General features: G+C 38.9%; 1 protein-coding gene across 3 annotated transcripts in view; it reads left to right on the top strand.

Moving 5' to 3' along the window:
• glis1b (GLIS family zinc finger 1b) overlaps positions 1-25,285 on the top strand; it is an 87,209-nt gene that overhangs the window by 43,411 nt on the left and 18,513 nt on the right. For all 3 annotated transcript variants that reach the window (XM_008407071.2, XM_008407070.2, XM_008407069.2), the window contains exons 5-6: positions 17,228-17,389; positions 20,234-20,344. In XM_008407071.2, the coding sequence (XP_008405293.1) occupies positions 17,228-17,389; positions 20,234-20,344 (273 nt within the window). The remainder of the gene's footprint in view (positions 1-17,227; positions 17,390-20,233; positions 20,345-25,285) is intronic.

Below are 25,285 nucleotides of genomic sequence, written 5' to 3'. Positions count from 1 at the left end.
AACAAGTAATGAGGCCTAGCCAAGACCTGCAGCCTAATGAGCATTAGTACAAGAACGTACTGTACATGTGTGTATACAAACAAACACTAAAGCATGTGCTCTCTGACACACACATGCAGCCAAACGCACTTGCTGAGGGAAAGTTGGATGTTCAGCCGTCCTGGAAAAATAAGCATTAATCACTGAATTTCAGTTTTTTTTCCCCCACTGATGTAACAGCTGTTAACATATATATTTAGATTTACTGGACTGATTTTTGGAAGAGAGTGGTGAAATTTTCTTTGATGGCAGAGCCATAGGCAGCTGCCAGGATGCAGCGTGCGTGCGTGCGTGCGTGCGTGCGTGCGTGCGCGCGTGTGTGTGTGGGGGGGGTGCGCGTGCGTGTGTTTTCAGGGGTAAATGGACTCTTTTGTGAGCAATCAGCTCAGGTGCAGGAGATAAAACAGGGAGTTCCATTAGCTAATTAAAGTGTGGTTCAGCACATGTGCAAACTTTTCCTCTGGATGCTGGCCTGAAACTAGAGCTGGGCTCTGGGTGCGGGTGCAGAGTGAAGCTGATATTAGCAGGTTTGAGCCTCTGATTCTCTGTTCGTCCTTAACAAAAACAGTTGCACAAGGCTACATGCTGTGATGTACTAATCCTAAAGGGGGCTTGCATAATTTTTTTTTCCCCTTCCTAATATTATTCAGATTTTAAAATGTGCTTTGGCACTGCTGAAAACCAAATACAAAACGTTGCGTATTAGAAATGCCTGATACGGTTTCCGCACTTTGCCGTTCAGCATCGTGGGAATAAAAGAGGTCTGCTCATGGCTCATTTGCATTAATCAGAGACAATACCTAGGAAAGGCATTGATTCAGCATGTAAGAGGTAAAAAAACAATTCATATTAAGTTGCCTGTAAAACTTGCAGCGTTGGCTCAGATGCAAAGAGCTAATCAGGTCCAAAAAAAGAACCTGGCAAGGATCAACTTTTAGCACTTAAGGCCTTCTGCTCCTCATTAAATAAATTTCAACATAAGCTTTGTCAGTCATTTCCCCCGGGCAAATTAATTCATCAAGTTGGTACATGACCTTATTTCTCCTTAATTTTAAACCTATAATCCCATTCTGTAGCTGTCCACTGTCTCCATGACAGATCTGCTGTCCATTCATCATGCTATTAGTAACTCAAAACTGTCCATATGTTACAGTTCATGTGATGAAACCGCTGGTGGAGTAGCTCTGCCACGAAAACCCCGAATTAATGAATGTTGCTTATGTTCAGCTGAGCGGGCCCGGGCCAACTTCCTGTCAGGTTCAGAAAGTTTTCCAGTCAGTCTTTTGCAGAAATGTAATCAAGTATTAGAGCCCTGATGCCTTGATCCCTCACCTCCTCATTGTTGGTGTTATGCTTATAATTAAAAACTTGCTTGAATGAAAGAAGTGATTTATTTTCCAAACAGCTTTCTGCTAACACAGAATTTGAAAGTGTTTGCAACCATCACCATGCATCCGCAATTTGATTTTGTAGTTTGAAATTCTTTAGGTTGCTTTTTGCAAAAGAAGGATGAGCTCGGACAAGGATAGCCGAAAAAGATGAAAGAGTCTTGGCTGGATTTTGTGAACGGCGGAGCTCATGTTATGAAAAGATTCTTCGTGACCTTAAATGTTTTTGCTCATTTACTAGGCAAAATCTCGATCTGATCTTCTAAATTAAAAAGGAAAATGTCAGAGAACCGATTAGTCCTCTGATATTTTAGGTAGAAGGATATTACAGGTCTCTCTTGTTGATCTCAATTTGTTCTGATTTGTTTCTGAGTTTTGTCACTTTAGTTAATGCATCTTTAAATGAACCTACCAATCCAGGCACGGCACAGTGACGGATGGAGACTTTGTCACTGCTGCCACCTTTGTTGTTTTTTTTGCACTGGCGTGAGCTGATAAATGGGTGTCAAAGCAAACTGTTTGAGTCATAAAAACATGCAGCGTGTGTTTGTGTTGAAACCACAAAGTTCAAACAAGGTGACGAAACTAGAGAGTTTCTTTGTCACTCGCCTCTTGGGAGGTTCGATATATGTGAACCGGTCCACCAGATATTTTCTTTCCAGTAATTTTGTGGTTCCCGCTTTCTTACAAATATTGCACTCTGTAGTTACAGACTCTTGCTATTTTTATTGTTTTATCCTGATCTAAATGCATACTGACTATACAGAGATTAGTCATTTTCATTTCACAAATTCGACTGTAAATGCGCAGGTTTAGCCTTCAGTTTTCTTTAAATACCTTTTTGTCTTGGATTAATGGTGTTTGAGAATCAAAGGCAGCACCACAGAAAAATGTATGATTTTGTAATAAGTTTCCTAAAGATTGCATTTCAATGAATAGTTTTAATCCTATCGGGTCTGTCAGTGCGTTACATAAAGGCATATAAGTGAGGGAATAAACTCTTTAGTAGCATAAATGTCACGCTGCAGGATTTAAAGGACCAAAGCGCAGACTTCACAAAGACGAAAATGCCGTTGTAATGAAAAATTGAACAAATAACTTGTGATGACGAACCAGGTGTAATGGGGAACATGGAACGTTGATGGAGTGCAACGGAAAAAGCTGTATATTGCAGAGGGAATGGAAATGACAAAGAACTGGAGGAGTTAACGACAGGTGATTACATGCAGCTGGGAAAGGAGCAAGTAGAGGCAAATGAGGAGATGATTAACAGCTGGGACAGGGAGCAGAATGGAAGGATGAGGTGCAAAACGAAGAAAAGGAAGGAGAAAGGAAACCTAAATACAACAGAAACAAAGAGAAAAGAAAAAAAACATCCTAAACAATGAAAACTGAACTAATACATGTAATACACTGAAAGAACCACACATAAGTATGAACAAACAATAAAGAAATGGAAAGAAATAACTGAAATTAAAAGTTTAAACAACCTAATAATCACAACAATAGAAGGTGCTTAAGGTATTTCTGAGTAGTTTGTATTTTCACCAAGATGGAAAAAGGCCTCAGCATTGCATTAAGCACATTTAAACTTTTTAAATGACAATAAGATCCTACCTGGATGTTGTAGATTGAGCACAAATTATTGCATGGTTTTTTTGTCCAAGTGTTGCTAAGAGTAAAATGACAGCAACTCTAACTTTAATGCTGATTGTATCAGTAATTACCCAACTACTATTTTTATTGTTTATCAATCAATTCTAAATGTATAATAAATTGTGAAGAACACCTCAACACTCTGAAATGTTTGTCCCCAGAGTGGGGAAATAATGCATATTGGTTTTGTTTTGTTTTTTCGTTAAACTTCATGTTTTATTTTTTCAAGGCATGAGAAATGGAGCATTTAAAAAAAATGTTTAGTTGAAGTTGTATTAAACCGTAGCTGCAGATGTTGAGCTGGAGCTACCTTGCTTCTAACCACATAAGCAGGTATCAAAGCATTCAGGATTTGCTACATGCGATACACTTTAATTGCATTTGTCTGGAATGCAGTGTTTTGAGTTTGCCCATTTCCTTTGCATTTAATCACGCCCTGGTATTGGAAACCTGACGACCCAGAGCAGTGGCTCGATGCACATTACAAAACGCTTGTGTCATTTCTATGTCCCATCCAAAGCCTTAATCAGTTTAACCTTTCTGCTGAGCCAGATCAGTTTACTAATACATAAGAGATTTGAAACCATAGGGTGGCTGTGTTGGTTCTCCCAGTTGATCAGGGGGCTGGGCAGGGTTGAAAAACACAGGTTCTTCAATAGAACGGGATATCTGAATGACAAAATACACCGAAATCCTTTTGGTAAACTTTATTAAAGGATTTCTGAACAATATTATATGTTCAAAAATCAAATATAGAACCATAGGGAGTGCCCAGATCCTCCAGGTGAGCTGCTAAAAGAACATACAAACATAGTCAGAAAGCTTTTAGTAAGCATGGCCAAACCAATAAGTTAGCATAAACCTAACTTGTGCTAAGCAGCATAAGTTAGGAACAAATCTGCGCACAACACACAAGTCATAAGCATACACATACCCAAGGAAATGTACTCCTATAATCACACAAATGTCACCAGAATCACTCATAAGTTTAACATTAAAGTATTAGAGATCCAGTTCATACATCTCACACAAGTGAGGAAATATCGAAGTTAATCTTGCGTATCCAAAAACAGTGGAACGTCTGAATGCAAATGTACCTCTTTCTGACGTTCACTTTGTCTTTGCAATTATTATTTGTGAGCACATTTCCATATTGAAAATAAGGGAAAATAAAATAAGTATGCACCCTGACTAAAACATGAACAATACACAAAATTAGAGTCGATATCAGCATGTAACTAATCTTATATTATAACATTGCTAGGAGCACTTCACAGTGACATAATAATGCAACAATACACACAATTAACTTTTGTTATGACTTGAGGAAATACACCACTGGGTGGAGCTCATCCTGTTGCACTGTGCTCTACGTTGCAACAAATAATTTTGGCATTATTGACATCCCATACTAACTGTTTAGAAGTACTAGTAGACATCACTATCTTTAAGCTTGCAATTAAAAATAAATCAGTTCATTGACACTTGCTTATGACTAAAAATCTAAAGCAAAGTCACACAGCATTGCCGTTGTGTAGAGTTATCCAGCATGATGCAGCTTTATTTGAAACCATGACACTGAAGCTGGTCTGTGCTAGAAACTGCAACAGTTGAGGAGCCATTTTTATGATTTTTTTTTTTGCCTTGGTTAGTCCTGAGTCTGTTTCTGTTAGAAACAAGCTGAAGATGTCCCAAAGGAAGCACATGCTACACCTGATTAGGAGAGTCTTTAGACATGTTTTTGATGCTGTTAATGTCGTTAGTGTGACTATCTCCTCCTCCTGGCATTGCTCAGACGTTCAAACTTTTTTTTTTTTTGTCTGTACTGCTAACGTCTGTTGTTTCCAAAGTTGGGGTCTTCAGCATTGTCTTCAGAGTTGGAAAAAAATTGTACTAACAAGTACATGAAAGCAACCTATTGCTAGTTGATGCTGCTTGCGTTTTCCATCATACCAATATTCCATTAACTTCCTAACAATATTGGAAACTCGACACACAATCAGTGTCAAAGTTCTCTTCAAATGTTATTTTGAAAATAGAAATATTTGACTGTTACAGCAGCAGACAGAATAAAAGAGAAAACTAAGTCTTGAGCCAACTTTTACATTACTCCAGTTATTTTTTGTTTTTATGCAACCGGGTTTATTGGGTCTCAGTTGTAGTGCTTTCTGTCATAGATCATATTTGTTAGCGGTGGGGGAAAATACACTTGTGACCAACTCATAATTACAGCCCTACTCTGTAGGATATTATTAGCCAAATACAGCTTCAGTTTTTCTTTCCTCTGAGGCTGCTACTAACTCCCACATTACATGCTGTGTTTATGCTGAAAACAATCCCTTTGCAAATAGCTTGAACGTTTACCAGCAGTTAGCTGGTCCTGTGCAAGTGTGGAATTTATCTGCAGCGCTTCCAAAGTTGTTAGTGTTGCAGAGGCCATTGCAGACATCCGAATCCAGAGCGACGACTACCCGTAAAACCTTCAACGAAACATGCAAACGCAAGCGACACAACTGGGACTACTTTGGACTTTGGGTCACAGCATAATCCAAGGACAGCGGTATCCTTACACCCAGCCAGCTGCACGCCACACCACAGCAGGCAAACCCAGAGCTGAGGCTAGAGTATGTGAGAACAGAGCCGCTACCGTACAAAATAAACACCGAGGGAAGTATGGGTAAATTACGTAGCGAAAGACGTGTTTACGTTTAGGGTGTCGGGTTTAAATTATGTACTGCTGTGTTTTGCGGTCGGTGTGCCGGATTTAATTTGAATGTTTGCAAGAAGACGTGAAGGCTGAAAGAAGAGGAGCCAGACGGCCAATCCAGCTCCTCTGATGTCATCGCAGAAATCACTTTTTTTTTGTGAATTCATCACAAGCCGTTACGCATGATGAGCGAGTTGGTATGGGGGGCCTGTGATGCATTTTTAATTCAGAAACCGAGAGTTTGAATCAAACTTTCCATAAGGTGAGACTGTGATGTGTGTGTGCTTACGGTTTGGTGTGCAGCTCCTCTGACAGAGTGAGACCTTAGATAGATTTGAATGGAAGGATCAGTGATGAATTCCACGTATTGCGGTGTTATATGGCACATAATGTTTATTAAAGCGGTGAGATCACCCTGAAATCTCGTCTAATTCGCTGATCGATGATGAAAGGGAGCTTAGACGAATTTGGGAAAGAAATACAACTAAAACCATCATAGTGGGGCACACAAGGACACGGCACACAAAATGATCCAGTTTCTTATTACCTCCCTTTATGATTGTGTGACCCCAGCAGAACTGGCACTGCAGAGATATTTAAGATGGGCTTTACCGCCGCCCCCATGGAGTTTTAACGTCCCAATGTTCTCCGTGTCTGTTTCTCTGCTTTCTGTTCACTTTCAAACACATCTGTTTCACGTTCAATCTGTTCAGCTTTGGAATCCGTTTTACATCGATGTGAGAAGGTTTATGCAGTGTTTAGTACCAGATTGGCTTTGTTATCCGGGCAGGATTGCAGTAAAAGTAAAAGACTTGTAAGTCAAAGCATATCCTCTTATTTTCGCAAAAGCTCCACCAGCTTCCCGCAGCAGCAGCAGCAGCAGCAGCAGCAGAAGTCTTTCCCACTGTCATGAAGCGATTGTGTGAGAGACAAAATAAGGAAAATATCCGGATTACTTGGCTTCACTTCTGGAAAAATGATACAACGCTGGAATGCATGTCATACATGACTCAAAGTACAGTACTACTAGAAAATGAATTGTAAATATTCAGGGGAAAATGTTTTTATTTAAGCTTTCCAGCTGACAGATTATGTAAAATCAGACTGTACAAGGATTGGACTCATATTATACAGATAATCTAAACATATGCATGAGATATTTTTTATAGAAAATACCTCATATGTAAAATGAGATACTTTGCAGTGTCTAACACTGTGTTAGCTAACATCACCTCAGTAGAAAATACAATTCTTTACGTTTTGTTTTGCATCCTCCAACACCTCGCTGATGGAAATAGAGAATGTTGAGCCTGTTCCCTCAGTCACATGTTCTACACTGAATACTGTCGTGGCTATGTGATCTGTTAATGCTTACTTATGGTGTGTTTGCTGATTGGAAAAAAAAAAAAGGATTTTTGAGTTTTTGAGTTTCCGGTCGCCAGAAGGCAACCAATATCTTGTTTTCAGAAACATTTCCACATCATTTTCAAATTTTTCTTGAGATTTGTTACGACAGTTTATTCAGATCTATGAAATGTTCAAATTAAATACCACCAACAAGGGGATTCACAAAGAGAAAAGGATTTGGCAACAATTTTCTCAAACTCAGTTGAATAATGATAAAAAAATGAAAAAAAAAACAACAAAAAAACTCTTAGGTCTTTTGTCCAGCCTTTGCTGGATTTTTTTCTGTTTAATGAAGAAATTACTTTCAGATTCTGTTTATCTTCTATAAGCTACTCTTGCCCAACAATTCTTCTTTGGCCCCCTACTTATCGAGTTTCCTAATCTTTTTAAGTACAGCCCATGCTCCACAACATGCTGTTGAGCTTAACAGAAAATGAGCAAACAGACAAAAGTCAAAACCCAAAGAAAAACCTTTTCTTTTGCAAGCTTAGAGAACAGTTTGGAGAGACCACTTTAAAAGAATACACAGAAATCTGACTCCTTGGAAACAAAGTACGAAGGACTCAGTTGTGGTTTAAACTTTTTTGCAATTCTGTATATATTAGTTTTCTTGTAGGTCAGAAGACACTGACTTGTAAATGGAGACTGGATTATTAAATAAGAACAGATATCTGTGCACAGAAATGTGGTAATCTGATTTATTGAAACGTAAATGGATGGTGATGGGCCTGCTGAGAGCGCCTGAGCCGTGATTCGACTTGACACGGTAAACGTTCGGCGCAGCCTGATACGTTTCAACCAGCCGTATCCACACGACTGGAAACTGGGCCCCGAAATCCGCAGAGAGCAGAAAAGAACACAACTTTGGCACACTGAGGACTGAACAAATCGAGAGGGCACCGTGGCATCGCAGTTGCACCACATTTCTTCGGCACAAGTCCTTTGTGGTCTGGTCCCGGTCCAGGGCGGTTGCATAAGTGCACTTTCTTCTCCTCCACTCTCCTTGAGTTCCCGAGCTGGTGTTGATCATAACGCCGTGTTGACCTATTGTTTAATTTTGCAGGCATGCTTTCTGTCTAAATGTCAGAGCTGTTGGCATCAAGGTATTTGGCTTGGCAACTCGCTGGGTTTCTGCAGTGTTTATTTGTTGTCACGTCAGAGTTATAGAGTTGCTGCAGCAGGGCATTAAACCTAAACAGCTGTGTCAACTCCGAAACTGTTTAGAGAGCGAATAGTTTTATTTCCTTACCCACCAGATCTGGTTGATATGGGATCACTCTGGGTTTGTTATAAAAATGTTCGGTCAGTAGGCAAGATTTAAAAAAAAATAAAAAATAAAAAAATATATCCATTTTATCAGCTGAAATAACAAAAGTAGGCTTGCAGGTAAGAAGGTGCGTATAAATGGAAGTAAAATGTGATTATGTGCAGCAAAAGTTCTCTGGCCACTGAAAGAATTCATATTTTAAGTAAAGAAACTATAAACACGTTCATGCAGTTAGAAAATGGCTACTGGTTGTCCTAGGAGATGCTGTGGTTTATCGTTAGTCAGAGCATGAATAGTTTAAATCTGTCAAGTCCTGTAGCGATATCCACAGATACCAGTTTTTCCCATTTATTGGCAAAAAAAAAACAAACAAATCAAACAAATGCGCTTTTTAAGGAAAGTAACTGATGATGGTTCCAACAACAAATCAATTCAAACCACACGCGCTAATCAGGCAAATATGATTACACATTCTTTGGTAAAGCGGATTAGCAGAAGACAAAGTAGATCAATTAAGTGTGTTACTACTTTCTTTGCTGGCTGCGTGTGAATTGGCATCCATCATCCCAACAATGGCCCTAAAATGAAATGGAGACATGCAGCTCATTCTGCAGCAGAACAAGAGGAGTTTATAGGTCGAAGGGGGTGAAAGGGAGACGGCCGGAGAGAGCGACAGCGAAAATGGCGGCAGGTGTGAGTGAAAGGCGCTGAATAGACGTGAGCGCTGGTGTCAAAGGACGCAGCAGGATCCTGCATTGACTGCCAGTAACACCAGGCCAGACGCCGGCTTGGAACGCAGATCATGTTTAGGATTTTCATTGCGTAAGCTCTGGCGTTTCTTTTTTCGAGGCGGGTTTGGATTTCTTGAACCGGTTTTATAATTAATGCCTCGGTGGCTGCTTGCGGCTGTGGCCTTGGATCCTTTGTGTTGCGTTTTAGTCGGTTCTTGCGCACGGTTAGAATAGCTGTGAACGCAAAATCCAGAGTCAAAGCTGAATGGCTCCATTTGAAGATTTCCGATGTCAGAAAGATCACAGTGGAATTGAAAAGTGCATCCCACAGCCGAGTCGTCATTGTGTCATTATGGAGGATGGGTGAAATGAGATTCCTTGTTCTTAAATGGCAAAATTCAGTTTCTGTAACATTCAATTCAGCGAGGAGGTGTAACATGGAATATGTGTGTGAAAGAGGCTCTATCATGCTAGAAGTTTAATTTATGGTTTTGGTTCACACAAATAGTTTCCACCTTCAGAGAGAAGCAGTAATTTAGACTTTCTCCACACTCTCCTGCATTTGCATTTCTACATTGGTGCTAAAACACACATACACTGGTTCAGTTTTTTTTTTTCGACTAATATTTTTAGCGTGTCACTGTAACAAATTTGCTGGATGATGAATATTCCCAAAAGTTACTGCAATAACCAGTAATGTTGTTGTTTTGAGACCCTGTTCAAGTTACATAATGATAATGACAAAATAATGGAAGACCAAACTCTTAAAGGTCAATAAACTTTCAATTCTAATGGACATTTAAGACTGAAACAAATTAAATATCCAAAATAAATAAACAAAACAACAGAAACGACAAACAAAATGAATTATGAAGTCCCTGTAAAAAACAGACCAATGAACCAAACTGAAGACTTTTGTCCTCCAGTCTTTGATGCAAAAAGAGAAAAGAGAAAGATTATAAATTACACAAATGGGAATTATTGAGCTCGTTTTACTTTATTGAGCAATTAATTGATTTATTGATTATTGTTACAAGCCTAGAAGAAACTCCAATTAAAAATCTGGAGTAGCCATGGTGCACCCGTCTGTGTTGAAAACAGGGCAAGGTGGGTATTGACTCTTCTTTGCATTTGAAATTTTACTCATTTCATTTTCAGCATCCAGTCCTGGCAAAGAGAGAACAACAGAGCCGTTGTTTGCACGATTTCTTCCAAAAATCACAGCCATGGTGATGAGTCTTTTAAAAACCTGGATAAAATGTTTCCCACAAAGACTCTATTTGCCTTCCTAAAATAATTATAGCTTTTTTTTTGTTGCTTTTTTTTTGTTGCCTAGATAATTTTTTGGCTCGAAGAAGAGGTTATTTTTTACATTTATTTATTTATTTCTATTTATTTTTATTTTTTGCAAAAATCACTCTTGGCAAAAAATTACTTAGGACATTATTTAGGAAGGTGACGATTTGAATTAGTGTTTAAAGAAACGATTGTATCGCAGCAGGTACTTTTTCTTTGTAAATTTCATACAACTGCTGAGACAATTTAGTTTGTGTCAGAGTTCAAGTTCATAATTTAGATTTTTTAAGAGGATGAAAAAAAGAGAAATATTGTCAAGATATTTAAATAGAAATAGAAAAATATAAACTTACAGAAATGACAATTCTATGTATGTTCAAGCATCAACTCCACTTTTAGTTCACCCATCTGGTTTAGTTTAGTTTAGTCATCTGTAAAATATGCCTACATTTTTCAAAAAGTCGATATAAAATGAAAATTCAAGTCAAACTATGTCTGTGTGATCAGTTGGATTTCTTCTAAAACGGCAAAATACTAAACTGTGTAACTGTGTTTTTTTTACTTGAGAATGTAACACTGCGTTCCTTTTTCCCATAATCTGGTGAACCTGTAAACTCCAGGTAGCCCATTTGAAAGAAAATTACATTTTAGCTCTCTAATTTGATGCAGGGCTGCACAGGTGTACGCTATTTTGGACAGGGGTTCTGGGCAGCCTGGATCATATAAGGTGAAGTGGTTCCATAAACCCCTCAGCATGTTGCGACCACTTTGACAAGTCTTTGCTGCAGAAACGCAAAGTTAAGATCCATCACTGCACTTCCTCCTCAATCATCCACTAACAGCCTCTGGGAAGAACAAAACAGCTCAGCTGGGTCATTATGTGAGCCCCACTTAGTCATCATAGGACTGCTTCCTGTTGTGCCATCAACATAGTTTTTAATTTGACTGAGAAACTGTTCAGGCATGAGTGCAAAAAGGCTGTTAACAGCAATTTCTTTGGTCATTTAAATGACTACTTCCTCCTACCAATTTATCGGTTGAGTTCTCGCTCTGTGTGCATCTGGACAACACTCCTTTCCTGTTTTCATCAACCTTTTTTTTTTTTTTTTTTTTTTTTTTGGAGAATTGTGATCATTCTTACTCACATATAAAAAAGATGGGTAACAGAAGAAGATAGGCTCTGGAAATATGGAAAACAGTTGCGTATAAAGCAACCCCTTCCTTTTTGACGTATCGAAATAATATGCCCAAATAATATTTTTATGTCTAATTAAAGGCGTATCCGCAGCAGACAAGGCTGGCTGCTTGATGTGGAGTGGAACTCAAATGATATGTGTAAACTATGTAATGCGAATGTTTTACCTAAGCTGCTTTTAATATTACATCCTAACAAAGTGCATGAGAAACCCGTCTCTCCTTAGCTCGTCTCGGATCATATGGATATAATTTCATCCATTTACGTTTTTCTGCACTTTGCTGTGGTTGCCACAGGGCATTTGGAAGCAGGAAGATTAAACACACATGTTCCTCTCTTCTGTAGCTGGGGCACTGTGCTGCACCTCCTCCCCTGTGTATAGATCCTGAAGTGTTGGTGGTTTTCCTCTTGATAAACCAACTCTTTCCTCTAAACCTTTTTTTTTTTTTTTTTACTTAAACTGTTATACATCCTAATTTGAGCCGTGGCAGTTTATATATTGTTGGCTGATTGAAAACTTTTGTATTTCTGTGTTGCTTTCCTGTAAAGAGTCCAGGATTTGTCTGATGAGCTTTGAGAATGTATTTCCTCTATCTCACACCTTTAGAACATGAGTAATTGTAACTTAATTGTAAATCAAGATGCTCCTTGGTCAGATCACTTTACCAGCTTTCAGACTGAGGGTGACTGTCACATTAAAACACTGTGAAATCTGCAGCCATTAACTGTGTTTTACCTGTATGTCATTTCTGATCAACCTAAGCTAATAATATTATTGCTGCAGTCTTTGGCTCTTTTATTTGCAAACTATTTTGCTAAATAATTAGCTAGCTCTGATCAGGTGCATAACACACTTTATCCATTAAAGCAGAGATTCAACAACAGAGGTTGTTGTTGGTTTATTAAGAATTGTCAGAATTGCGAATTAAATGTTTTGTATCACCCAGTTGTTACCCAGCGGTGTCTACACGGTAGATATTATGTATTTTCAAATCAAGTTTGATAACTTTCTTAATTTATTTTGCACTAAAAGTCAGAATTTCTGAGATCCAAGAAAAAAGCAACTTAATAGGCTCTTGACGTTATAATACAGATTTGGACACTGGGAGGAGGCAGAGGAGCTCGATTTTTTTCTCAGATTGTTTGTCTCATACCATATATTTAGAAAAGTCCCATACTGCAACTTTATAGAATGTTGTAAAAATAAATAAGCACTCCAGTGAAAGAATCCTGCTGGCTTCTCGACTTGAAACTTTATTCAGTTGGTTGTGAATCCTTTCCCAAATCCAAGTTCAGTCTTCCGGCATCAAGGGGACACAGAAATATATTCAAGTTGAAGGGGGACACCCTGTGAATACCTTAAATCTGTTGCAACCGGCAAGTAGAAAGGGAACATTTTGGAACCTGAAATGAAAATAAAAACAAATGTATTCAATGACACTAGTAGCAACAACTTCATTGCGCAAATATCACTTTTCAACAGATGAGCCTCTTTACGTCTTCTGATCCTCTTCGTGTACATATGTGTCTTCTTGCGTCACTCATTTAGACTTTAAATCAGATTTTCGTTAAACATGTCAGCGGCTGTATTCCGCCCAGCAGCCGTCCACAACGGCTGGTTTGTTCCCGTCAGCCGCAGCTCCGGCAGGTTGCTAATGAGCCGCTGCCTGCGAGCCGAGTCCCACACTGCTGCCTTTTTGCTCCTGACACTGTTTGGTCTTTTCCCTGCCAGTCAAGAGTAATTTCCCATGAAGGCCCGAGGCGTGACGCACCACCTCTGCTCTGAACGCAGAGTCCATAATCTGTCTGTTGTGATCAGCCACTTGTCCCGGGGTTTTAACCCTCGCTCGCGCTCCCTTCAGCCACGTCGAGACCCCGCTGTCATCCCCAATGTTTACCGAGCCGCTGAGCGACCCACTCAGCTCTGAGGACGGTGTCAAATGGGGCTGAAAGCCCTCAAGAGTGCCGGTGCCACTCCCCTCGTGCGGCTGCCTTCTGGCTTACCCTGGACGGAGGGTTTTCAGAGAGGAAAACTAAACATGTTTAAAGCAATTAATGTGATTAGCGCAGTTTAAGCTGTTTTTATAGGTAATATCAAAGGCAAAACCAGTCATCCGTCAACCACCGACTCTGTTTATGCCACTTTCAACCGTGTGGTGCTTTCTGCGCAGTTTAGATTCGAGTCAGCTTCTTTATGAATGGTGTACCACCTTACTGACACAGTTTATGCTTCTTAATGTACATGTTATCTTAAGAGGCTTTTATCATCATTATGGCTGTAACTTTGATTAGTGTAGTCGGGTGAAAAAAAACAACAACACATAACTGTCTTGGCTGACAAAATGGGACCACATATGGTTGGGCCTGACGGAGACTCTTATTACTACCACTCTTTTCTTCTCTCATTACCAGCAGGAGTGGCATATTTCATTTTACCAGCACTGTAATACAGCAAACCTCCAAAATGAAGTTGACAGTCAGCACACTTTCTGAAAGAAGTAATTTAAACCAGCAGATTGGCTGCATTAAAATGGTTTACTTTAGCATAGATTTATTTTTCTGCTGAGTTCCTGGGTAACGTCTATTCCCAAAGACGTTGGTGCCTTATGAGGTTTTTTTGTTTTACTCGCCAGAAAAACTTCACGCTTGGATTGTCTCTCTACAAATTATATCCTCAGATCAATAATACGCTTTTTCGTGAGTAACATGGTTTTCCTCCACGGACTTCTAACTAATTTATCTTCAAATTTGTTTCAGCGAAACAAATTTCCATAAATATGGAATTTTGGTGCCTAAATACGAGCTTGGTTTGTTTTCCAGAACTTAATTCTCAGCCTCAAAGTCTGCCAGATATATTATACCATGCCCTTGCAAAAGTATTTATGAATGTTTTTGTTCACTTTGTCACATTATAAGTAAAAACTTCTTAGTTTCAACACGGACTTGTATAAAACTGTGATGTTCAAGGAAAATTATATGTTTTACATGTACAAAATCTGTTTTACAACTACCTTTCAAACATAATGCAACAAGGTTATAAACTATATTCAAAATTTTGAACACCTTGAGCACAACATGGTGGTGGCAGCATCATGCTGAGGTGATGCCTTCCTACGGCAGCGGGGGGAAACTGATGAGAGCTAATGGGAAGATAGATGGTAAAAAATAAAAAATAAAACCTTTTGACCAATAAAGATTGAACGACAAACCTAAACACAACCAGGGCTAAAATAGGAAAACAAATGTTAAGTAGAAGATTCTGACTTACTATTTTCTAGAGAAGAATGAACAAATACTCGCAGCGAAATGGAGCTTGGCAAATTGTTGACTAAGGGTCTGAAGGCAAATACTTGGCACCTTTTTCATATATTTTTAAATTTCCTGACAGACCAGCATTTTGTGTTTGTCTATCACATTAGATCCTACATGCATATTCAAACTGTCCTGCTTTACTGTGTAGCTCCACATTTTGGCTTTTACGAACTCATGAATATGCACTTAGATTATGCATCTGGCTTAGCTGCAGATGTGAATTGCACTCTGAGGACTTGTGTTCTTTTGCAGCAAAACGTTGAACCACCGAAGTTCAACAGGACTTGGACAGGATTTCAAAATTTCAAGCGTATTTCTGTTTGGAAGCACTGACAAGTCCTCATATTGTACTGTGTTTGGATACATTAATGTTTGTTTGAGTAAAATTAGCCTAAAAAAAGCGTTTTGCATGTTTTTGTTTTTTTTTTGTCTGCAGGCGCGGAGAGGTAAAAGTATGATTTTGATCATCCTGAATGAAAGTTTTGTTTCCAAACTTAACTCGGAGATCTTACAAACTCTTTGTGGAGCCGTGTGACACACTGCTTGGCTTGGACAGATTAAGACTCTCTTACTGAGCCACATCGCTGCATTCAGAAACCCACAAATGAGCCAAGGTCACCTAAGACGGTTCTACCATGACGGGTTTGGGTTTCGTCTTTCTTAAATGGAGCCTTGGTGAATAGAAGGCCCAACCTGCGCTGCCTGAGTGAATGAAGGAGGCTAAGAGTGTTGAGCTAAAAGAGAGCTGGAGTGCCGCTGCTCTGTCCTGAGCTGCAACCTGACCTGTTGTCATTCGGCCTAGCTAAAGGTCAGGCGAGAATAAAAAGACGTGAGCTTTAGCAGCCGGATGTCAACTTTACATTTACTGAGTTCAGCCTAACAAAGCATTTTTAATGTTGTCCCGATGGATGATGTTCTTTGTGCTTTATTTTTGTCTTAAAAAATAGAACATCTTTACAGTTATATTTATTTTTAAGGCAAATTCATCTTTATAGGGATAACTAGAGATGATGGTATTTACTCAGTAAATTGATTTGCATACGTATAATTAGTAAGTGTGCATTTTTTTCCCCATGTGAGTGATTATAACCTACAGGTGATGACACCAAAAGTTCAGTTTCTTGGAAAATGCAAATCTTACAATAAAAACATTTTAATTCAGAAATGTTGTGTTTCTAGTCTCTCAGGTCAAGAGGCTGGAGGTTCAATGTGTTTTATCCGAGCACATTGACGGAAAGTTGAGGGGAAAGGAAGCATGAGGTAGCAAAAGGTACACAAGCAACAGGGATAATCACATTTTTGAGAGGATTTTGCAGCAAAGCCCATTCAAGTGTGTTGAAATTCACAATGTGTGGACAGCAGCTAAAGTCGGTGCTTAAAGAGCCAAAATTAAGTTCATGCGTTTTGTTTTTTGTGCTCAGGTGCAGGTTGTCCACAGGAGTGGACACATGTTTAAATCCCTGAACTCAAGAATAAAAACACTGAAGATTTTTTGTTGTTCTTTTACAATTCATGCATCAGAGGGTTAATTTATTAAGAGGCTCCTGTGTGTTTCAAAAGTTATATTAAGTGGAACCTCCCATATTATTTCTACCTAAGAATTTTATCACTCCTAACCTGACACTCCCCCGTAGAGAGTCTTGACAGCGAAAGCTGCTTTCACCCTCCACAATTTGTTTTTGTTTGTTTCCATTTTCCATTTTCTTTACAAGCCCAGAAGTGGATACATGAGAAGCCTCATGAATGATTCACACGTTAACAAATCTGTGGTGCTCATTGGGTGAGTGCTTGGGATCGGATGAGCCAAGCAGGGTCAGATATGAGCTTGTTTACAGTCACTGTCACTTGTCAGTCTAATGGACTATACACTGCCGAATACTTATCTCCCGCTATGCATTACGGCAAAATAAACGACACCGCACTGTATGGCGTGCTCCAGTTTCCCCCTGCAATTAACATGACAGGCTGGGAGCGCAGGCGCTCAGTGGTTTTCACAAAGAGTCTTGGATTGGCAGATGCTTTCAAAAGATGCAGAAAGAAGTGCTCACAGTTGCACCTCCGGTCTTTTTCAATCAGTCAATATATCTTGTAGAATGAACACTATCCTTATTAGAAGCTCCAAAATAGGTAAAAGCGAGGGATGACTTGTTTCTGAATCACTCAGGCACATACTTTGGTTTGTTTCCCCCCCAGTTTTCTCTTTGTAAGCGGTCTCTCCTCCTCCCACAGTTCGAGGGCTGTAACAAAGCATTTTCCCGTCTGGAGAACCTGAAGATCCACCTGAGGAGCCACACGGGCGAGAAGCCGTACCTCTGCCAGCATCCTGGCTGCCAGAAGGCATTCAGCAACTCCAGCGACCGAGCCAAGCACCAGCGCACTCACCTGGACACGGTCAGGAAACATTCTTAAATTCATGTTTGACCTGCTGAAAAATCACCTGGGTGGTCGGCTTCTTGACACGAACCCAAAAGTCGTGTGCAGTCACCCAGATACAGGCTCCTTTTGTCTGTCTGCGAAACTCGAGCTGAAATTAGGTCATATTAAAAAGTCCCAAAAAATTATTTGTGGCGTAAATAGCAATAAATATCCCCCGAGTATGTGATTGCCGTATGATTAAACTTTAGTCATTTAATTTTACTACGTTCAAAATCTACTGCCAAGCTTCTCTGCCTATTTCTACATTTTGACAGAGTGTAATTTCTCATAAATCAGTGAGACTGCGGGACGTTTTTCACTCCCTACTTCAGTAGAAACCTGCTGCAGGTCCTTTAATAATCATCACCATTAGCGCAGGCTGCTGCTCCCACCGAAGAGATTCAGGACGCAAGCTAAAACAGAGGTCTGCTTGTTTCTTCAGAGCGTACAGTATGGAGGTGGAACGGTTGAGTCATTCATCGCTGCCACCCATCAGGTGGCTGCACCGCCACCAACTTATAGCCCACTTGACCAGCATTCTCATGCCAGCACAGCCATGGAGTAAATGAGCTGCTTTGCTTCCACTATATTTCTGGTGTATTTGTTTTTCCTCCCTATAAGATGAATGCCCCATTAGTTTTCTCTATATTTTGCAAAAATATAACAGGTTTTTTCTCACACTTTTGTAAAAATATTTTTAGTAAAAAAAAAATAAGTTAATTAAATGTTCTAAGTACAGTGGAATAGGCTTACGTTTCACAGTCAGATTGGAATTGGAAAGCAACTTAGACTTGTCATCCTGTATGTAGACTATGATGCACTGCACATTAGGCACAAAGTGGCCAATATAACAACCTGTTTGCTAGCTGTGGCGTCATATTAATGCTCACTTTGTTGTTTTTACAACTGGATGTTATGTTAAAATGATTTGGCTTGATGCACTTAAATACACTTTAAATATCACCCACAAAATTCAGCCATTTAAGGCATTCAGCATGTCGAGGTGGGCAGGTCTTCATCGGTGCAGACAGAGCTTCAGCATAGCTGAGCATGATGTTACTTGGGATGTTGCTACATTTAGCTAGCAGTTAAGTCCATTTTTTTTAAAGTCCAAAAAGCATGGCTTAGCTGGATATCCAACTATGCTGCAGCATCAGATGCACAAAATGCTGCAAATCATTTATTCAGAGCTACTCTGGTAAATAAAATGAAATGTGAGGTAGCTGAGCAATAGTGCGATGGGATTATAGAAGAATTAAAAACAACAAGGAATCATTTTTCGCTTTTCAAACAAAATGCATTTATGTTGTGCAGAAACAGTCTTTTTATTGTGGAGTGTGACATTTTAATGTTAAAATAAAAACGCAGGAAAGATTTTTATTAGTCATCCGTACATGTTTATTTTGCAAGTTTTGCCGCTCCCACATTTTTCCTATTAAATCATTCAGAACTCTCAAAGAAAAGGCAAAAAGAAAAATTAATGCTGACTTGTGTTTTCTTTTAATTAGCAGTAGATTTTCTTCCACCACCCACATTTTCCCAATTGACCAAATGATACAGCTAACAGACGGACCCAGATGCTGATGACTTCACACCAGCTCACGTCTAAAGTCATCGCTGAGCGTGCCGCAGCCAAAAACACGTCATTCTTATGCTATAGTGACTCTGACCTTACTCAAAACTTGTACTGGATTATTTACCCAGCTTGTGTTTCTGCACTCTAAATGAAGTGTAACTTGGTTTAGTAAACATCAAAGTGAAGGCGAATGAAACTGCTAGAGACGGAGCTAATTGCAGTTTTCCCAGTTTGCCTTTGAAATGACGTAAGGAAATTCAGAGTGTAAATTCGGGGTTATTGTGACTTTCATTTTCATAGGCCGTCCCTAAAACGATTCACTGAACTTGAACCAAATTTTAGGTGCTATTTTTGCGTCCTTATCTAGCGCGTTTGAAAGCAGGTGCAAACTGACATGCAAAAATGTCCGTGGCAAACAGGAGATACAACAGGAGACATTGCTAGTCAGTGATTTGGAACATTTAAAACCTATAAAACTATTTTCCTTTTACAGCCTCTCTGCTCTAGTGACACTTTCCATGAGGACAGCCAGTAGCAAAATCATCACTTAAATAGAGTGAAAGGGCAATTAATTGCATGTTTTTGTGTTTGTTTGTTTGTTTGTTTGTTTTTTTGCTTATGCAGTTTAGCGCTGCTTATTTGGTATCTTTTAAACACCACAGCTTCAGCTTGGCAAAACTCTTCATTGATCAACAAAATGTGATGTGCAAATGTTTCCAGAGCTTTCTCTTTTTTGCTAATTAAGTTAATTATCCACAGCGGATCATCTCCCGAAGCATTTATATTCCCCCTGGAGCTTTTACAACTTTAAGTGTGTGTACATTACTATTTTGTAATATCATTTGTGTGAGCTACGACAGTATGGATTTGTAATGTCAGAGTGAGAGGAAAGAGAACAGGGGAAAATGTGCATACATATATGACTGCAAGTAAAGTTTAAAGGAGGATTGTCTTGTGTTAAAACCTCCTCACCTGATGATCTTTTCTTTTCGTTCTGTTTCTTCGCCTTCTTTTTTCTTCAACTTGTGTGTCTGTCTCAGCTGAAAGGTAGGACTCTACATTTTCTCTAACAAATTTCATTTTTTTTACTATTTTAACGTATTTCTAGAATTTCAGTTCTTAAATTTTTCCTTTAGCTTCCTTTCCTTTTTACCCATATATTTATATTTTAACCAAAATACATCTAAATGTATAAGACTTGGGAAAAATATTGTGATGTTAAATATTTTTTCCTGTTCCTTTAGAAACCATATGCATGTCAGATCTCGGGCTGCACCAAGCGCTACACGGATCCCAGTTCTCTACGCAAACACGTCAAAATCCACTCAGCCAAAGAGCAGCAGGTGCATAAGAAGGTAAGAGATTTGCATTGTGGGTAAAACCAGGATAAGAACGTATATCCGAGTAGTGAGACGGAATCATGCAGTTCAGCCCAAAATTATTCCTGCGCCGATTTAAAATTATATTAATTTAACCAAGAAATTTTATTCTAGTAGGAAATAAGACAGGCAACTCTCAAAAGATAATTGCATAATTAGAAAGGAGTATAAATTATTAGTTTTATTTATGTTTTATTCAATGGCATGTCAAAAATTCTTAATAACAGTTGCATTTATTGGGGGAAAAATCTGTTTTGACATCACCACAATTTAAACATTATTGCTTACAACCATATTACATGTTTCACTGGCATGTCAGTGTTTTGTCTTGGCGATGAGCTCCGAGGGTTTAAGGCTGGAAGGCCTCCTGCCGGTTATTTTTCAGATTTGGCTGCTCCAAAACATTAATGATATTCCCATTCACTAGAAATGTGTTAGTAAAATTAAGAGATTGCTTTCAAGCTAAATCTTTCAGGGTTAATTTTGAACTAAACTAGGTAGTGTATTGCATTTTGCAATATCTGATTCAAAGTCTATTATTTGTAATCACAACACACTTAATTTTGTTGTGCGTTCTTTTCAAGAAAATGCACAATAATTAATCAAACTTCTACAAATTGTGAAATGTTGTTGGTACAATTAGAGAGAAAGTTATCACATACTGATTTGATAGTCGATGTGTGGTATTTTCTTTTTTACCATAAACCTAAATATGCTTTGATAATGCTAAAGCTAATTACTGTAAAGATTTCCAACATTCATGATGAGTCATTAAACAAAGCAGGCTATACACAAAGCTCATTTGTAACATTATAAAAAATGATCTCATAGGTTCGGGTTAGGAATCGTGGCTTCGTGATGCAGTCATCCGATCACCAGATGAGAGGAATTTGCTTTCTTGTGGTTTGAAAGTCATCAAAGTTTATATGAGCAAATTTCCTGTGAGTTGTGACATTCAGTTTAAATAAAGTGGAAATAGTCATTTCTTTATGGCCTCTTTGATATGAGAATCTAGCTGACGTGGTTGGGCTGCTGCAGGGTTTGTGGGAATCCTGTAAATCTTCTGGATCCTCCACATAGAAACTCTTACTCATTCTGGCTACCTGGATGACCAAAGCCCTTTGAACCAGGTGACTCGGTCAGAGTGGACGGCTCGATCTAGGAAACCTCTGGCTGTTTTGTGATGTTATGAGAACACAAAATTACTTTGGATTACCAGGATTATTTTAGGGTTTTTTTTTCTTTTGTCCCTGATAGAAAATGTCGGGAATGTATCGACAGTGTCCTAATCTGTTGCAATAGTGTAATTACTTAAATAATTACCACCTGGGTAGCTTTAAATTTTAGTTAAATAAACACTCTACATTTCTGGAGTATTGTGTAAATTCACACTTCAGTGATATTCGCGTCTCCATTTCTCTTGACAACCACAGTTCCAACCTGAGTTAACGTACTGGAAAACTTGTTTCATTTGTTTCTAAACATATGGAGTGGTAAGCTAATATTAGGATATGTATGCTCTGTTTTAGATCATTTGAGATAATTTGGCTCTCAATGTACTCTAATTAATGATGTCCAGGCAACACTTCAGCTGCTGCTGTCTCTCTTGTCTCCCTTTTGTTTCTTCGAAAGCAGAAGTAAAGTAAAGTCTGCGTTGGTGAATTTTTTGTTCCAGTTACAACTTTCATGGACATTTTAGTGACTCTACATAAGCTATAAAGTGTGGTTGCTGTATGAGAATGATTGATTATAGATTTAGTGCTACAAAAACATGATGGTGGTCTCTCTCTCTCTCTCTCACACACACACTTGGTGACTTAACAAGACCTTTGTCGACACCGCTCCAGAGGGACGAGTTACAGCTCAGCGTCTGCCGATTTAATTGCCCTATGGTGATGTTCTGAGCTCAAATGCTTTCAGCAGATAAACATTCAGTGACATAATTTGTCAAATGTATTAAAATTTGGGCAGTTAGGGATCTTAGTTTTTAAAATTTACATACAACATCTGTTTTATGGGAATATTAAATGATCCCCTTTTCTAGTTATTTTGGATTTCAGTTGGACTTTCACCCTTTAGAGCAGAAGTCCTCAAATCTAGGCCTCAGGGTCTGGTGTCCTGCAGCTTTTAGACGCGTCCCAGGTCCCACACGCCCCAATCACATGTTTGATTTACTTCAGTCAAGTTCTCGAGAGTCCCGATTATGATCTCAAAAGTTGCAGGACACCGGTCCTCAAGGCCTGGAGTTGAAGACTCCTGCTTTAGAGTAAGGCCAGAAAAACAGAAAAGATTCACAGAAAATTAGATTTCTGTGTATCTAATTTTCACAGATGCAGAAAGTTTTTAGTAAAGTTGTAGAAACATCTCACAGATACACCAACAGAGAAAAGTGCAAAGTAAAGATAAGTCTGGAAAGCTTGTTGCTGTACAGAGTGGCGTCTGAACATGAATAAAATCAGAATTTCGTGATTTTAACCATGCAATTTGAAGCTGAAGAACAACTTTAATGATTTTTAAAAACTAGCTGTATTGTGCTTTTTTTTTTTTTTTACTTACACAACTTCAAATATGTGCGTATACCACAGATAATGTTTGAAAAAAAAATTTATTAAACAAGTTACAGAGGAGCTATGTAGCTCTGTTAGACATGAACATGAACTGGTATAATTGTGTTTGGATATTTGGTAGCTCCTCTTTGCATAGATCATTTAAATTGGTTTGTTTCCAGGCAAAGAAACTTTTGAACAAAGTTGACAAACTTCCAGTGGGTTTAAGTTTGTGAGTGGCCGTCCAGATACATAATGGAATAAAAAGGTTGAACATCCCCAATGGGATCACTGGGCTAAATTTTTAACACACAATTTAGCCCAAGTTTCATCCACGAATCTTTAGTTTCAACATGAAGTTGATGCTACCTCTAAATGCATGACAGTTGCTCAGCTACTTAAGTAAAGCGTCTAAATTTTGGAGCAGGGCCTTATTTCTTAATTGTCCCACTGCACTGATATAAAGTTTGCTTCACTGTGGTGTCGCAACATCTTCCCGTCGTTAGCCTTGAGCCTTGGTGGTTTCTGGCCTGCTCTTAAACACCGTCACCAATTTCCATCCATCTTTGGCTGAGATCTGGCGTCAGATAGTTGGACTTTGGACAAAGTTTGGATATTCCAACAAGACACACACGGATCCAAACTAGTCAAGGAAGGCTTTGTGAATGACCAGCCCAATGAATGGATTGTTCTTAAAAGTCACGGTCATACCAGGAAACCGACTTAAGTGCGGTCCACAAATTCTGATGAAATGTTGGGCTTTTTCTACAGGTTAAGTGTCTTTGGAAATAATTTCCCCTCTCAGTAGATCAGGTTGACCATGTTTCATCGCGTTTATGTTCAGAAAGTCCATTCTTTCCCTGCCTGGAAGTGGCTAAATAACAGAGAGAAAGAGCTCATTGTTGTGGAGAGGGTTGGATAGTGGCAGGCTGGATGATGTGTTCCTCTGCTTTACGTCGTAAAAGGGGAAACACATGTGTGCTTGTAGCGTTGTTAATAAGCTGTAGTGCAGAATGCCCCAGCGGCCCAGATGTTATGGACAAATGTCAAACAAACGCTCTTACTCCACTGTTGGAGTTGGCCCAGAAAAGCAAACTGTTGAGAGTGTCGCTGTGGAGAAAACAGAGCCTCAATTACACGTGATGAATGCTTTGCAGGACACTCATAATAATCCCCAGGAGGACCCATGTGTACACATTTACTGACACAGAGAATGAAACCAAACATGGAGGATGCCAGCTGAAAAACTGTTAAGATAAACCATATTTTAAATGTTATGAAATCTCTTGTGGGAACACCAGAAATCTAACAAAAAGCAGACACAAAATGACTGCCCACTTGGCTCCTTGTCGATGCTTTCTGTCGGATAAACAAATCATTTAGAGTAGATGTCTTAATGATGCAGATAAAGGATGCTTCCAACCACAAAATCAAAATGTGGAACTGATTTTTGTAGTGGAGCAGAAACTGGAGTTAACGATAGACAATGATTAGACTTGATGGTTTAAAGAAAAAATAATAAGAAATTTATAAGAAATTGCTTCACAAACTTCATTATATCTGCCCACCTGAAAGCATTTGCTCCAGCATGTGTTGAGAACTATTTTCAGTTACATCGAAATGACAAAATATTTAGAGAAGAACTTTCTAATAAAACAATACAGCTTGGGTTGAAGTTATCACATATTTTTCATTCAACACAGCATGTTGATACAGATAGCAGCCAGCTGATGCACAGTTTTATGTTTTCCAAAGCTTCCCGGGTGTATACTCTCATTATCTGTTTTGCATGCAATGCGATAGGAATACACATGGCTATAAGTGAATTCTGCTGCAGCAATGCTGTTCCACACATCTGATACTACAGCAAGCTTTTTTGGACAATTCTACAGTTTGGGAGTTGCCACTTAAATGCCATAAATGCCACACGAATGGTGCTCAGGTGTCACAGGAAGAAGGAAAAGTGATGTTAATTGATTTCATGCTATGCAATCTGCAGTGATGAAGATTTATATATCACAGTATCCCAAGTGCTTTAAGTTTTCTGATTAGTTCAGTTAGTGGTTGTTTGACCTCTTGGGTGCGCCAATAGACTTTCAAACATTCACCACAAACGTACTGTTTCATAAACCTCTCTTCAATTATATCCATGCAAAATGTGTTTTTAGATACAGTAAAATACGATGGCAAAATAAGACAAAAGCAGAATTAAAGCGGCTAATTTTTTTTTTTGTTACGTTGACTGCTGTGATAACATTTTCTGCTGTGATGCGTTTTCATTAAACACAGTTAAGGTAAGCAATGAAAGATAACAAAAGAAATAAATAAAAGAAATCTGTGGTTAAAACCGAGATTAATTACCCATAAATAG

The sequence above is a fragment of the Poecilia reticulata genome, linkage group LG4 (assembly GCF_000633615.1).
Source record: "Poecilia reticulata strain Guanapo linkage group LG4, Guppy_female_1.0+MT, whole genome shotgun sequence".
Taxonomy (NCBI): domain Eukaryota; kingdom Metazoa; phylum Chordata; class Actinopteri; order Cyprinodontiformes; family Poeciliidae; genus Poecilia; species Poecilia reticulata.
Note: the sequence above shows the minus strand (reverse complement) of the source record. Positions and strands in the feature narration are given on the sequence as shown.